We start from the raw sequence: 13,899 nt of genomic DNA, 5'->3' as shown, positions 1-13,899 counted from the left end.
TGTCATACATGTTTGAATGAAATATTTTCATACATGTTTAAATGAAACAGGATACTCGGTTAGGGGATACAGAACATTTAAGATGTAGCTGACCGGCTGACTGCGACAGTTAATGATGATATACAATATTTATTTCATCTATATATATGTCAGATAAAGCTCTGAAAATGTAATAATTTCTATTTTAAGACACAGAATGAGAATGTGTGGGCGAAACAACAAGTCACAGATTTTTTCACTGTAAGATTATCAATATCAATATCCAACTTTCATGTTTGTTTGATAGATATGTTGTACGCATACAGAATTTGTCAATAAAAAAAAAAAGCAAAAATGATGCAACAAGTTGCGCCAACATAAATAGTACTCAACATATCTATCGTAAATGGTGCCCATGACCAAATTATCTCAGGTATGATAGGTCGTCTATGTTCAATATACCAGATGAATGGCTTCCATCAACCACTGCAAGGCTCAAACCTTTACTGCTTGGTCATAGAGACCACTGTGGTCTTAAGTTTGACAGACTTGAAAGATATACATACCTGTGTACCAGACCCGACCATGATATGCTGAGGTATAAGGTAGATTTTGCTCTCCATCTTCACTTCTTTCTCATCCAGCGAGATCAGAAGTACACGGAAATTAGTACCACCCAAGTCAAGGGCAAGGAAATCTCCCTTCTCTGTAATATAACAAAACTTACAGTAAAAATATAGCCAAACTACTTATAACTGTCTTTAACAACTCTTATTGGCACAACTTAGTCTTATTTTACATTTCAAATGTTCCAATTCTCATAATTTTCACTTAGTGCTTCAGCAAAACTTGTATTTTACTGGACATGAAGGACCTTATATATAATATTCCAAGGTTTAGTAATCTTCCAAAGTACTTGACAACTTCTCCACAAGTAACTGACAGCTTCCATATAAGTAATTTACAGCTTCAAAACAAGTACCTGACAGCTTCCCCTCAAGTACCTAACAGCTTCCCCACTAGTAACTGACAGTTTCCCTACAAGAACCCGACAGCTTCTCCTCAAGTACCTAACAGCTTCCCCACTAGTAACTGACAGCTTCCCTACAAGAACCTGACAGCTTCTCCTCAAGTACCTAACAGCTTCCCCACTAGTAACTGACAGCTTCCCTACAAGAACCTGACAGCTTCCCCACTAGTAACTGATAGCTTCCCTACAAGAACCTGACTGCTTCTCCTCAAGTACCTAACAGCTTCCCCACTAGTAACTGACAACTTCCCTACAAGAACCGGACAACTTCCCCTCAAGTAACTTACAGCTTCTCCACTAGTAACTAACTTACTGCTTTCCTACAAGTGATTGATAGATTGACACCTTCATACAAGTAACTGACAGATTCCCTAGATGTAACTGACAGTGCTTCCTCACTAGTAAATGATGGCTTCCCCACAAAAACTTGCCGCCTTCCCCACAAGAACCTGAGATGCTAAATGTTACGTACAGGAATTTCTACATGTACAAATATAAAATTGCAACCTCTGCAATATGTCCCAATATCTTACCTGTGCCATCTGGTACAGACTTTACGTATGTCTGAAACATCTTAACAGCCGCCTGTTTGTTTGACTCTTTTCCCAATCCTTTATTAAAGTTGTCCAGCATAACGCCCATAATTCTATTGTAGTCATCGTCACTCAGTATAAATGGCCGCACTATATTTTCAATCTGAAATGTAAAACAGAGTTCTGAACATTCATGATAAAACCAATCCTATTTCAAAACGAAACAGAATTTTATAAATACACATGTTTACAATTTTTTTTTTTTTTTTATATGATGCGTATTATATAATTATGTAAGATATACCTTTCTACGTCCCATCTTATCACAATGGTGTTCAATTTTCATTTTCTGTCAATACTTTTAAGAAAGTACAAATTACAATTGCAATTAATAAATACTAGATATAACGAGATAAAAACGACCCCTGGAGCAAATTCTGCGCAAAAAAAAAAACACACAGTACTCAAGCTAATTGTCACTGTTCAAACATATTTCATTGTTTATATTTTTTTCTAAAAATAGAACTTTGTCACAAGAATCAATTCCTCAATATTCTAATCACATTCCTAAGATAATGATACTCAGTCTGTAACAGTACATTCCCTTACTGCTTAAGTTGAAAGACATTTAAATATTGACATATTCGTAAACTTTTTAAGTCACACACATTACTTCTACATTACATCCACTCGAAGTGGAATTCCAAGAAGTTTTAAAAATATACAAATGTCATATCTGAAAGTAAGAATATAAACACACAATTAATTTCAACATGTAGCACTGATATTTCGAAAGTATCTTTAACTATTAAACGCACAAATTAAAATGTAGTTATTATATATAAAATGTGACAACGTATTAGATGATGATGCAATCAAATATTTAAAAGTTTCTTTGAAGTTTGTAGCATAAAATAAAGATAACAAAACTGTCAAATTTGATCACATGACAAAATTAACTCCACAGGCATTGGTGCATTGCAATTAAAAATGTTGTAAGTCATGTATTTATTAAGTATAATGCCAAATACACTATAAAACTGCTTCATCTGTTACTGTTGCAGTAGAATTAACCAGTCTCGGTATCGCTATATAGAGCAGTTACTTCTTTTTCCAATGGGGATTTGAATCAAAGACCTTCTTAAGAACCTCTCAGAAAAACCTTCAAATGGTTTTCTGTATAACCATTCTTCCAATCCATACTCAGGCTTAAGAGCTACATCAATAATATAAAAAAGCTTTCCTGAGTTTCAACCTGTTTTTTGCTACACTGTTAAATCGATATATGCCATACTTGACTGATCTGTCTTTAAAAATAGATACAAAAATGCAAACAAGAGTAACAAATCTTCCTGTTTCTTTAACCTTGATCTTGAAAATTTTCTCAATAATTTAATAACAAGGAAAATATATCTTCAAAATCTACTTTTAACTGACACCAAATCTCAGTGACCTATGAAAGGAGGCAAGGCCAACAACCTCAAAAAACCTTGTCAAGAGGCATGTGTCGTGAATTCATATATATTCAAATCAGAGCTTTATCTATGGTAATAAAATATCCTGAATTTAAAGTCGATCAAAATAAAATGCCTTAAATCAAAATACTATACCAAATACGTCGGAACATAATCTATTTCGTGACACGGCTGATAAAAATATGTAAATAAACTGAACGACACAAAGTCACATGTCCATTTGTAAACACGATGATGCAATTGTTTCTCATCCTATTTCTTTAACCCTTATAATGCTGGACACAAGTGATTCTGTCTTTGCAACCAGTGTAGATCATGATCAGCCTGCACATCTGTGCAGTCTGATCAAGATCTGCACTGCTCGCCATTCAGTCAGTATTTTTTTTGGTAAGCACCCCTTTTAACAGTTAATGGTACTGTCCAAATTGAAAGATGGACAAGTTCATTATAGAAATTTAGCCGGATATGGGTTAAAATACCATACCAAATACGGAATATAATAAATTTCGTGACACGGCTGATAAAATATGTAAATAAACTGAACTGCACATAGTCACATGTCCATTTGTAAACATGATGATGCAATTGTTTCTCATCCTATTTCCTCTTTTAACAAGGTACATTCACTTGAAGTTTTCATTATATTTGGCCATTTATATAGATCTATAAGCCCTAATGAAGCTAGTAAGAATTATGATTTCACTGCATACTTCTATTAACATTCAGTATCTTTTACTTAACAAGAGCACCGCCTTGCGGGTGCTGACGCTCATCTGATTTTTTTTGTGTAATAGAAATATTGTCCTACCCATGATTTTCTAAGTCTAAAAAGGGCCATCATTCTTGCAAAAAGCAGGATAGAGTTATGTTTCTTGATGTACAGTGTCCACTTATGATGGTGAAAAACTGTTGCAAGTTTTAAAGCAATAGCTTTGATAGTTTATGAGAAAAGTTGACTTAAACATAATACTCAACCAAGAAAATGATTTTCTAAGTCCAAAAGGGGCAATAATTATTGCAAAAAGCAGGATGGAGTTATGTTGCTTGCTGTACAGGGTCAGCTTATGATGGTGAACAAGTGTTGCAAGTTTCAAAGCAATAGCTTTGATAGTTTAAGAGAAAAAGTTGACCTAAACATAAAACTTAACCAAGAAATCTGGTATTTTCTAAGTCCAAAAGGGGCCATAAATCTTGCAAAAAGCAGGATAGAGTTATGTTTCTTGCTGTACAGGGTCAACTTATGATGGTGAACAAGTGTTGCAAGTTTTAAAGCAATAGCTTTGATAGTTTTGGATAAAAGCTGACCTAAACATAAAACTTAACAAAGAAAACTGATTTTCTAAGTCCAAAAGGGGCAATAAATCTTGCAAAAAGGAAGATGGAGTTATGTTTCTTGATGTACAGGGTCTGCTTATGATGGTGAACAAGTATTCCAAGTTTCAAAGCAATAGCTTTGATAGTTTAGGAGAAAAGTTGACCTAAACATAAAACTTAACCAAGAAATCTGATATTTTCTAAGTACAAAAGGGGCCATAAATCTTGCAAAAAGCAAGATGGAGTTATGTTTCTTGCTATACAGGGTCAGCTTATGATGGTGAACAAGAGTTGTAAGTTTCAAAGCAATAGCTTTGATAGTTTAGGAGAAAAGCTGACCTAAACATAAAACTTAACCAGGCAACGCCGACGCAGACGCCGACGCCGACAACCGCTCAAGTGATGACAATAACTCATCATTTTTTTTCAAAAAATCAGATGAGCTAAAAATGCCTTATTAGCAAAGACCTTGATTTTAAAGCTTTTTAACTCAGGTATTGCAGGTGAAAATGAAACAAGACCTGTTTAAACCAACAGAAGCAATCTCCACAGACCTAACCAATCCTCTTCTGAGAAACTTCAACAAAAAAGCTGTCTCAAGGGACAGTAATAATTTAATGAATACATGGTAATATCATAGCACACAATTCATTGCATAGAAAAGAATCAATATCCCTGTACCAGCTATTTCCATATATACATGTATTGATTATACAGAAATTTCTGTTTAGATCTATTACGCAGTATTTAGAAACAACCTTCAAGAAAACATTCCAATAACAAAGTCGACCTTGCCATTCAAAGAATACCAATACATACCTAATATGTTACAGAAGTCGTATAAGGAGAAGTAATCAATCAATTCTGTCTGGAAGAAATTCTGAGATGATAAATAAGGAGTTCGAAACAATATATTTGGGGCCTACTAATTCAAACAAGTATGTACAGACATAGAACTTTGGATGAATGCACAAGACCAGAGAGTGAAAATCTGTATTTTCCCCCAATCCTGAGGGGATACACAAACTGCTAGCATAAAAAATATCTTCCTCTTCCAGTGATTTCTTACAGCAATCACACAAGATCAAAATTACTGATAAACCTTTTACACTAACGTTTCCTATGCTAACCTTTGATAATCACTTTTCCAGAAAAAAACATGTTCAAAGTGAGGTATATCTAATTGGCCTACTAACAGAAACGCGCCTATGACGCAAAATGCAGTATACGATGCACCAGAAATATCACAGATGACGCAATAATTCCAAGCTTATTACTATATATACAGGTGCTACATTTGAACAGGGTGCCAAATTTTCTACCTACTGTTGTATTTAATCTTTATTGTAAGTCATTGACTTAGAGAGTATATACCTTCTGTAACTTACTGGCATACTCCAGAAAGCATGAAACCCGGAGTCATTTTTTCTTCACGAAAATAATTGTATCAAAATTTCTATTTCTATGGATAGAGCACAGCCAATACTGCTTTGATAACCTGTTTTTCACTTATGTCTGCATAACTCAGCATTGTCTGACAACTGATCATTAAAATAATTATGTGATGCACAACAGTTTCTGCACTTTTAATGTTGAGCATGCAAACAGTATTAGTTAGGCTTTTTACAGCTAGAATAAGAGCTGTCATTATTGGTGACAAATGCCACCCCCCACCTCCCATGCATGCCACAGTTGTTTGTGTGAAAAAATCACACATCATTATGTGACGTTGACCTTGACCCGAGAGGCACGGGTCATAAATGTGACACACCTTCTCAATATGGTTAACATTTGTGTCAATTTTTTTCAAATCCCTTGATTAATGGCAGAGTTATGGACCACTGAGTGTGACCTTGAACTTGGAGCTTGGGGTCTGGGTCTTGCGCATGACATGTCATCTCAATATATGGAGCATTAAATTTTTGACTTTATGGATGGCAGAGTTACAGATACAGAAACCAATGCTAGAACAAAATTTAGCAGTAAAAGCTGGGGAAACCCAATTTCCAGTAAAAATGCATTGGTAAATCCTTTCATGGTTTTTCCCTACTTCCTGAACAGGAACCTTGTAACTAAATATTGTAACTTGTTCCTAATAATAATTTTGTTTACTTGTTTCCAACAAAAGGCTCCACGCGTAAGAGTATGCATGGTGGCATTAAATTATATTTGCCAAGTTAAATTTAGTCGATACTTTATCTAAATTTTTACCAATGAAACTCCCCAATCGGGAAACACAGGTATATATATTTACAATGAATTGCATTCAGTCACAATTATGACTCCTTTTCCACTAAAAATCTTTTTTTGTTTTCAGGTTTTTGTTAGAGAAACTCATTTCAGTGCAAAATGCAATGGCAATAGCCAGAGAAACTCATTTCAGTGCAAAATGCAATGGCAATAGCCAAGGAAACTCATTCCAGTACAGAAAGCAATGGCAATAGCCAGGGAAACTCATTCCAGTGCAGAATGCAATGGCGATAGCCAGGGAAACTCATTTCAGTGCAGAATGCAATGGCGATAGCCAGAGAAACCCATTCCAGTGCAAAATGCAATGGCGATAGCCAGAGAAACCCATTCCAGTGCAGTGGCAATAGCCAGAGAAACCCATTTCAGTGCAAAATGCAATGGCAATAGCCAGAGAAACCTATTCCAGTGCAAAATGCAATGGCAATAGCCAGAGAAACCCATTCAAGTACAAAACACAAGAAACCGATTCAAGTACAAAACACATTGGCAATAGCCAGAGAAACCCATTCAAGTAAAAACACAATGGCAGTAGCCAGAGAAACCAATTCAAGTACAAAATGCAATGGCAATAGCCAGAGAAACCACTTTAAGTAAAAAACACAATGGCAGTAGCCAGAGAAACCCATTCAAGTACAAAACACATTGGCAATAGCCAGAGAAACCCATTCAAGTAAAAAACACAATGGCAGTAGCCAGAGAAACCAATTCAAGTACAAAATGCAATGGCAATAGCCAGAGAAACCCATTCAAGTAAAAAAACACAATGGCAGTAGCTAGATAAACCCATTCAAGTACAGAACACATTGGCAATAGCCAGAGAAACCCATTCAAGTAAAAAACACAATGGCAGTAGCCACAGAAACCAATTCAAGTACAAAATGCAATGGCGGTAGCCAGAGAAACCCATTCAAGTAAAAAACACAATGGCAGTAGCCAGAGAAACCCATTCCAGTGCAAAATGCAATGGCAATAGCTGCAGAGAAACCCATTCAAGTGCAAAATGCAATGGCAATAGCCAGAGAAACCCATTCCAGTGCAAAATGCAATGGCAATAGCCAGAGAAACTCATTTCAGTGCAAAATGCAATGGCGATAGCCAGAGAAACTCATTTCAGTGCAATGGCGATAGCCAGAGAAACTCATTTCAGTGCAAAATGCAATGGCGTTAGCCAGAGAAACCCATTCCAGTGCAAAATGCAATGTCGATAGCCAGAGAAACCCATTCAATTACAAAACACAATAGCAATAGCCAGAGAAACCTATTCCAGTGCAAAATGCAATGGCAATAGCCAGAGAAACCCACTCAAGAACAAAACACAATGGCAATAGCCAGAGAAACCCATTCAAGTACAAAACACATTGGCAATAGCCAGAGAAACCCATTTAAGTAAAAAACACAATGGCAGTAGCCAGAGAAACCAATTCAAGTACAAAATGCAATGTAAATAGCCAGAGAAACCCATACCAAGACAAAAAGCAGCGATATTAAAAATTGGAGATATACATTCCAGTCTAAAAATGCAATGGTATTAAAAGCTGGAGAAACCCATTCCCTTACAAAACGTTACGGTTTAGGACAGAGAAACGACAGAGAAATCTATTCCAGTACAAAATGTAACATTTGGTAACAGCCCTGTAGAGAATGCAATGGTAACTAATAGTGAGTGATAAAGTATAAAGATACAATGGTATTTAAAGTCCGAGAAAAACATTCCAGTACAAAATGCAATGGCAACAGCCAGCGAAACCCATTTTAAATGCCAGTGGTAACTGTGGTACAGTTATGCAACAGGTTAGGTACATACAAAATACAGGCATTTTTCTTTGAACAGTAGGCAATACTTTGAACATATGCTTTTCATTACATTTTTCTTTGAACAGTAGGCAATACTCTGAACATCTGCTTTTCATTAGAAGATAAAACACTGCAACTATCAGGATGATATCAGAACAATTATAAGTTATGACTTCACATCTGCTGTGAACATGCTGTCTAGCTGTAACCTGTTTATGGCTTAGCTCTTGGCTTATATTTGGCTAAATTTCACATTTTTTATATAAATTAGACCCTACTGGCTAAGTTTGTAGCTAGAGCTTTTGACAACTAAACAAATGAGAAGGAAGTTTGATTTACTAGCCAACTGGTTTTGTACATTCCTCACTTAAACCATCTTTCATTCACTTTTGTTAAAACTACTACATGAAGAGTGCGCGTGTTTGTTGTAATTAGTAAATTAATAAATTGTATGCTAAACTGGCCAAGAATGTCAGCTTATGACAGCTGATCCAGAAGACTTGAGATGGGATTTACTGCTGAATTTGTTCATCCTCCCAACAAGAAGTTTTATTTCTGGTACATATATTATATAATGCTCGAAACAGCTGCAAGTATAATAATAGATCTTCAAGATATTGCTGGTAATATTTATCATTTTAGCCATCTGAGTATATGTGTTGGATTTAATTAGAGATACAAGCTTTGCACGCAATGCATAACTATTATTAGTTTAGTGAAACCAGTGTTGCAATGCATGTATTTGTATAAGAGTTAGCTCTTGTGGTTTATTCTCACATGTTGAAATTGTTGCCCTGAGTCATAACCATTATCCTCAATCATTTCTCAAAAAAAGTTTAAAATGAACAGGAAACTGTTTGTAGCCGACAGGAAATTGTTTATTTGCATGGGTTTTAACATCATTTTCAACAATATTTGAGCCGTGCCATGAGAAAACCAACATAGTGGGTTTGCGACCAGCATGGATCCAGACCAGCCTGTGCATCCGTGCAGTCTGGTCAGGATCCATGCTGTTCGCTTTTAAAGTCTAACTGCAATTAGAGAAACCGTTGGCGACCAGCATGGATCCTGACCAGACTGCGCGGATGCGCAGGCTGGTCTGAATCCATGCTGGTCGCAAATCCACTATGCTGGCTTTCTCATGACGCAGCTCATTTAAGCAAGTTAAGTCATGTAACAGCAGACCGTTGACCAAACCAGTATTCCTTGAATCTGCACCAGTACTAACCTGTTCTCCACATAAAACCAGAAATTGAGATTTTTCACAAAATCTGCCATCTCTATAGCAAAACACCTTACATAATTACTAGAAATATTATTAGACATTATCTAGAGACCGTACCATAGCTCTTCGCATACTTTGATTTTTCAAACTAAAGTGATTTTTACAAGTGCACCGGTTACGATAAAAATGTAAACAACGGACTCTGTCTATGAAACTTTGAAATGAATGAATGACAGTCGATCTCAGTCATAATACTGATTGACAGTGAATGCTAATGACTCCATGTGTTGCAGAAAGGTATTTAGTTTGTAACTGTAATTTCCCATCAATTGAAATCCTCTCAAAACTGGTAAAATAATTACTTATATTTGGACAAATCTCATCGTCTTTGCCGTTCGGCAGCTGCAAAAAGGGCAAATATAAAAGATTCAGTGTAAGTAATATTTTACTGGTACTGCCAGTTAGTAAGTTCATACTCTGAACAACACGTCAGAGAAATTTGGGCACATTTGACCAATTATGACGTTGGCAGCATTAGATTATATTTTTTCTTTACACAAAAATTGCCGTTAGGTAACAAAGCGAATACGCCGATAATCCGGAGTTCACCGATTATTGTTCCAGTTCACGCAATGTAATCCAGCAATTAAACTGCATAGCTATTAGCTACTGCTGTTATAGGGAAGTGGTAGAGTGTCTGCCTTAGGGGTGAGAGGTCCTGGGTTCGAGTCCCAGTTAGAGCTTAACTCTATTTAGATTCTGCTAAAGCATAGTTTTGCTGTTAATAGACTGTTCCAGATGTTCTAAATTTTTAGCACACAGTATCATGGATCATTATTTAGCAATCCAGATCAAAGTTGAATGTTAAATCAAATGCACCCAATTAGAAAATATTGACTATATTATGTCCCTTTGATGTTTATGCTCTCCATGTTCAAGAAGAGTTACATTTCCTTGATCACAAAATTTTCGTTATCATGAAAATATTAAATGCTCATAACTCCGCACTTCTGGTTAAAATATTGTCTATATTTCTGTTTTTGAGAAATATATGGACGTTTCTCTTCATTTCAAAGCTTTTTAACTTCAAACCTATGATTTGAAAAACTTAGGTACTATCTCTACATTATCAAGTTCAGTTTGTCTCTGCAAAGATTACTGGTGAAATTTCTAATAAAAAGGCATCACACCATCACACCTCTACTCAAAGCTTTATTTGCTCAAAAAGTAGAGTGAAACATCATCAGTTTGAACAATATATATAGTACTCATCTTTTCATACAAAATCATACAATATACTTCAAAAACATTCTTAGTTACAACAGTTATTCTGTTCAACCTTTCCAAATCTTCATTTTCCTCAACCATTTAACTGTTTATCTATCCCATTAAAAAACATAGATAAAAAACATGAAAGCATGAAAATCTCAAGGTTGTCAAGAAACCCAGATTAGTCATAATGAATTTGCAGTCATACCAACCTGTCTCCGTTTTTCTTCTATATTAAGTCTGACATTTGCACTTAACGAACGTTTTAATTTGGGTCTTTGTCTCCTTGCAGCGTCCACCATATCCACAACCTTTTCACTCTGAGATCTGTTAAATGGTGGATGGGCCACCTTGACACCTGCTGACATTTCTGTCTATTGCTATATATCCGAATTATAGTGCTCTTTTCAATTATAAATTTTATACAAGTATTTTAGCACAAAATTTGATCTCTCTTAATCCAAACTTTAAAATATAATATAAGCGTTGTTGTAAACCTCCTGCATATAGGTTAAGTAATCTTACTATGTCACTGACTTTAATGTTATGTTACGTTAATGTGTAGTAACCACAGCTTTCTTTACACACAATTACAATCCCCGAATATAAGTCTCCAAAATGTTTAAAGGATGGTCAAGTATGTTGTTATTTGTTTACACTGGCGTTTAATAGTAAAGCATTTATAGTAAAGACAATATAACCGTTTCCTACTAACTAATGTAATTTAAATTAATATATCCTGAACAGAGGTCGAATAAATAATTTCAACTCTTGTATTCCCAATTACTGAATGAATACATGCATACAATCAATAAACAGTAAACACTGGGTTTGCCGCAATGATTCACCTTAGTTATGATAACCTATTTACCACTAGTATATAGTTCTGTAGAAAAATTACTCCCACACTTTCCTTGTATTAGAAAAACTCCTGAGATTCTGCTGCTATAGCTTCTGTCAAAAGCCAAGTGTTAACATAATTTATATGTCTATATGTTAACTTGTAACCTTTCGGTGTCTAACACTTTACAAACTTAAACTAAACACTGAACCATAACTGTATTTAAACACCTGTGAAAAAAACACTGTTTCATTTAGTGCTACTTTAATTACATATGCTGTTTGGCATGTATCTCACAGCATGTATTTTGAAATTACTTCTCCAATTTCAAAACCCACGTTTAAACCTGTGTATTTTTTGTTCTTCTACAATGTTAAAGTAACCTAGCTTAGTTTAGATTAAGCAACAAAATACAGCACTAAACCGGCAAATAACAAGTCTCAGGAGTGACCAATATGGCTTCCACCATTGAGAAAAATTAATCAACTGACTGGTTCAAGAGATTATCAAGGTTAAGGGCATATCCAGAATTCATGTAAACAGTTCCAGTCTGTATAATATTGGCTAACTTCAGAAAATTCCAATAGTTCTCTCAGACTCATGTGTCTCTGAGAGCATTGATGATGAAATACCAGAATTATGTAACACAGGGAGTGTTTTGTGTTAAGCTCAATGACCTTTAGCAGTGTGTGGGGGAGAAGGGGTGTGGCAGGCCCGGATCCAGAAATATTTTACTGAGGGGGCACAAGTTTAGAACAAAGGTGTCTAACATGCGTCAGATGCACAGTGCCGAGAGGAGGTAGGTACGTCGAGGAAGACCTCTGTCCGTGTTGGGGGAAGAGTGAGGGATTATCCCCTGAAAGTTTTTGATATACATGTATGAAATGGTGGTCTCTGATGCACTTTTTGTCTAAATTTTGAGGTACTGGAAGGGTACTCCCATCATTTTAGGGGGTATCAGGGGGCTCTCCCCCTGGAAAATTTTGAAACACGGGTATGAAATCCTGGGCTCTAGTGCATTTTTAGGTCTAAACTTTGATGTATGGGAGGGGGTATCCCTGTCATTTTAGTGGGGGCTTTGGGGGGGGCGGGATTTTGAAATACAGGTATGAAACAGTGGCCTCTGGTGCATATTTTGGTCTAAATCTTGAGGCATTGGAGAGTAACTCCCCTAATTTTTTTTTGTCGGTGTTGCGGGGGGGGCGCGCGCATCTGGCCCTGGATCTGTAGAGGATAGGGCAACAACTTTTGCATGTATGGCACTGTCAAATAGTAGTCTGAGAATGCTAGTGTTCCTTGTTTATTTGTTGGAGTCGATCACGATAATGCACTAACTGTAACATCAGAGTTCCCACTCACATAAAATACTACGTAAATCACGTAATAAAAATAAAATTCACGCAAGAATTTTTTACTCGGTGCGAGATCGCGCGCGTACGAAACTGCCGGGGACGAATCCGCTAAGCTGGAATCCCACGCTATGTGTACAAAAATAAACCTTGGAAATACTGCCGCAGTGCGCCATCTGCGAATCCATTGGCTTACAGCTCTCTGACGTCAAAAATGTAGACGGGTTGTATCTTATAACGCATTGGTAAATGAATGTACACTTATTAAATGGTTACCGATCTTAACATCTGGGTCCCCGGGAACTGTCTCGTCTGCAAGAGTATACAAAATAACATGTCATCGGTCATATGATTTTTTAAACATGTACATGTGACCTGAAAATTAAAGCACTTTGTAGCTACCGTTCAAACTATGTGTTTGTTGTTTTATGTATAGCCTTAAGCATGGAAAATTTGATCTTGAATTTTCATACCCCCAAAATTTGTGTTTTACCCCCAGTTTTTGTACCCAGGGGGTAAGTTTACCCCTGAAAAAAAATCTGAGTGGGAACACTGAACATGGTTGTAAGCATGATGGTGCAGTTGTGATGAATGACTGGTGTGTATGGGAGGGGTGTCCCCTCCCCTCACAATACTGAGATTTTTTGAAAGAAGTAACATGAATGTAGCTATTTCCAGGCCTTTTAATCCTTTGTAATAAAGTTTTCATCATACACATCTACCCCTCTTACCATTCAATTTTTGTTGCAGATTTAGCATTTTCATATTTTTCATTTTTGAGAGAAATGTGTAGGCACATGCCAATTAAAAGTGCCTACAGGAAGTTACACCAGTGGTGGA

At 36.2% G+C, this 13,899-nt stretch overlaps 1 protein-coding gene across 1 annotated transcript in view; it reads right to left on the bottom strand.

The window, feature by feature from the left end:
• LOC123546218 (hexokinase-2-like) overlaps positions 1-13,899 on the bottom strand; it is a 92,907-nt gene that overhangs the window by 74,338 nt on the left and 4,670 nt on the right. The window contains exons 2-3 of the mRNA XM_053550579.1: positions 1,543-1,705; positions 546-685 (exon numbers count right to left, since the gene is read on the bottom strand). Of these exons, the coding sequence (XP_053406554.1) occupies positions 546-685; positions 1,543-1,705 (303 nt within the window). The remainder of the gene's footprint in view (positions 1-545; positions 686-1,542; positions 1,706-13,899) is intronic.

Source organism: Mercenaria mercenaria, chromosome 9 (genome assembly GCF_021730395.1).
Source record: "Mercenaria mercenaria strain notata chromosome 9, MADL_Memer_1, whole genome shotgun sequence".
In the NCBI taxonomy this organism is placed as follows: domain Eukaryota; kingdom Metazoa; phylum Mollusca; class Bivalvia; order Venerida; family Veneridae; genus Mercenaria; species Mercenaria mercenaria.
This window is presented reverse-complemented; position numbering and strand designations above follow the sequence as displayed.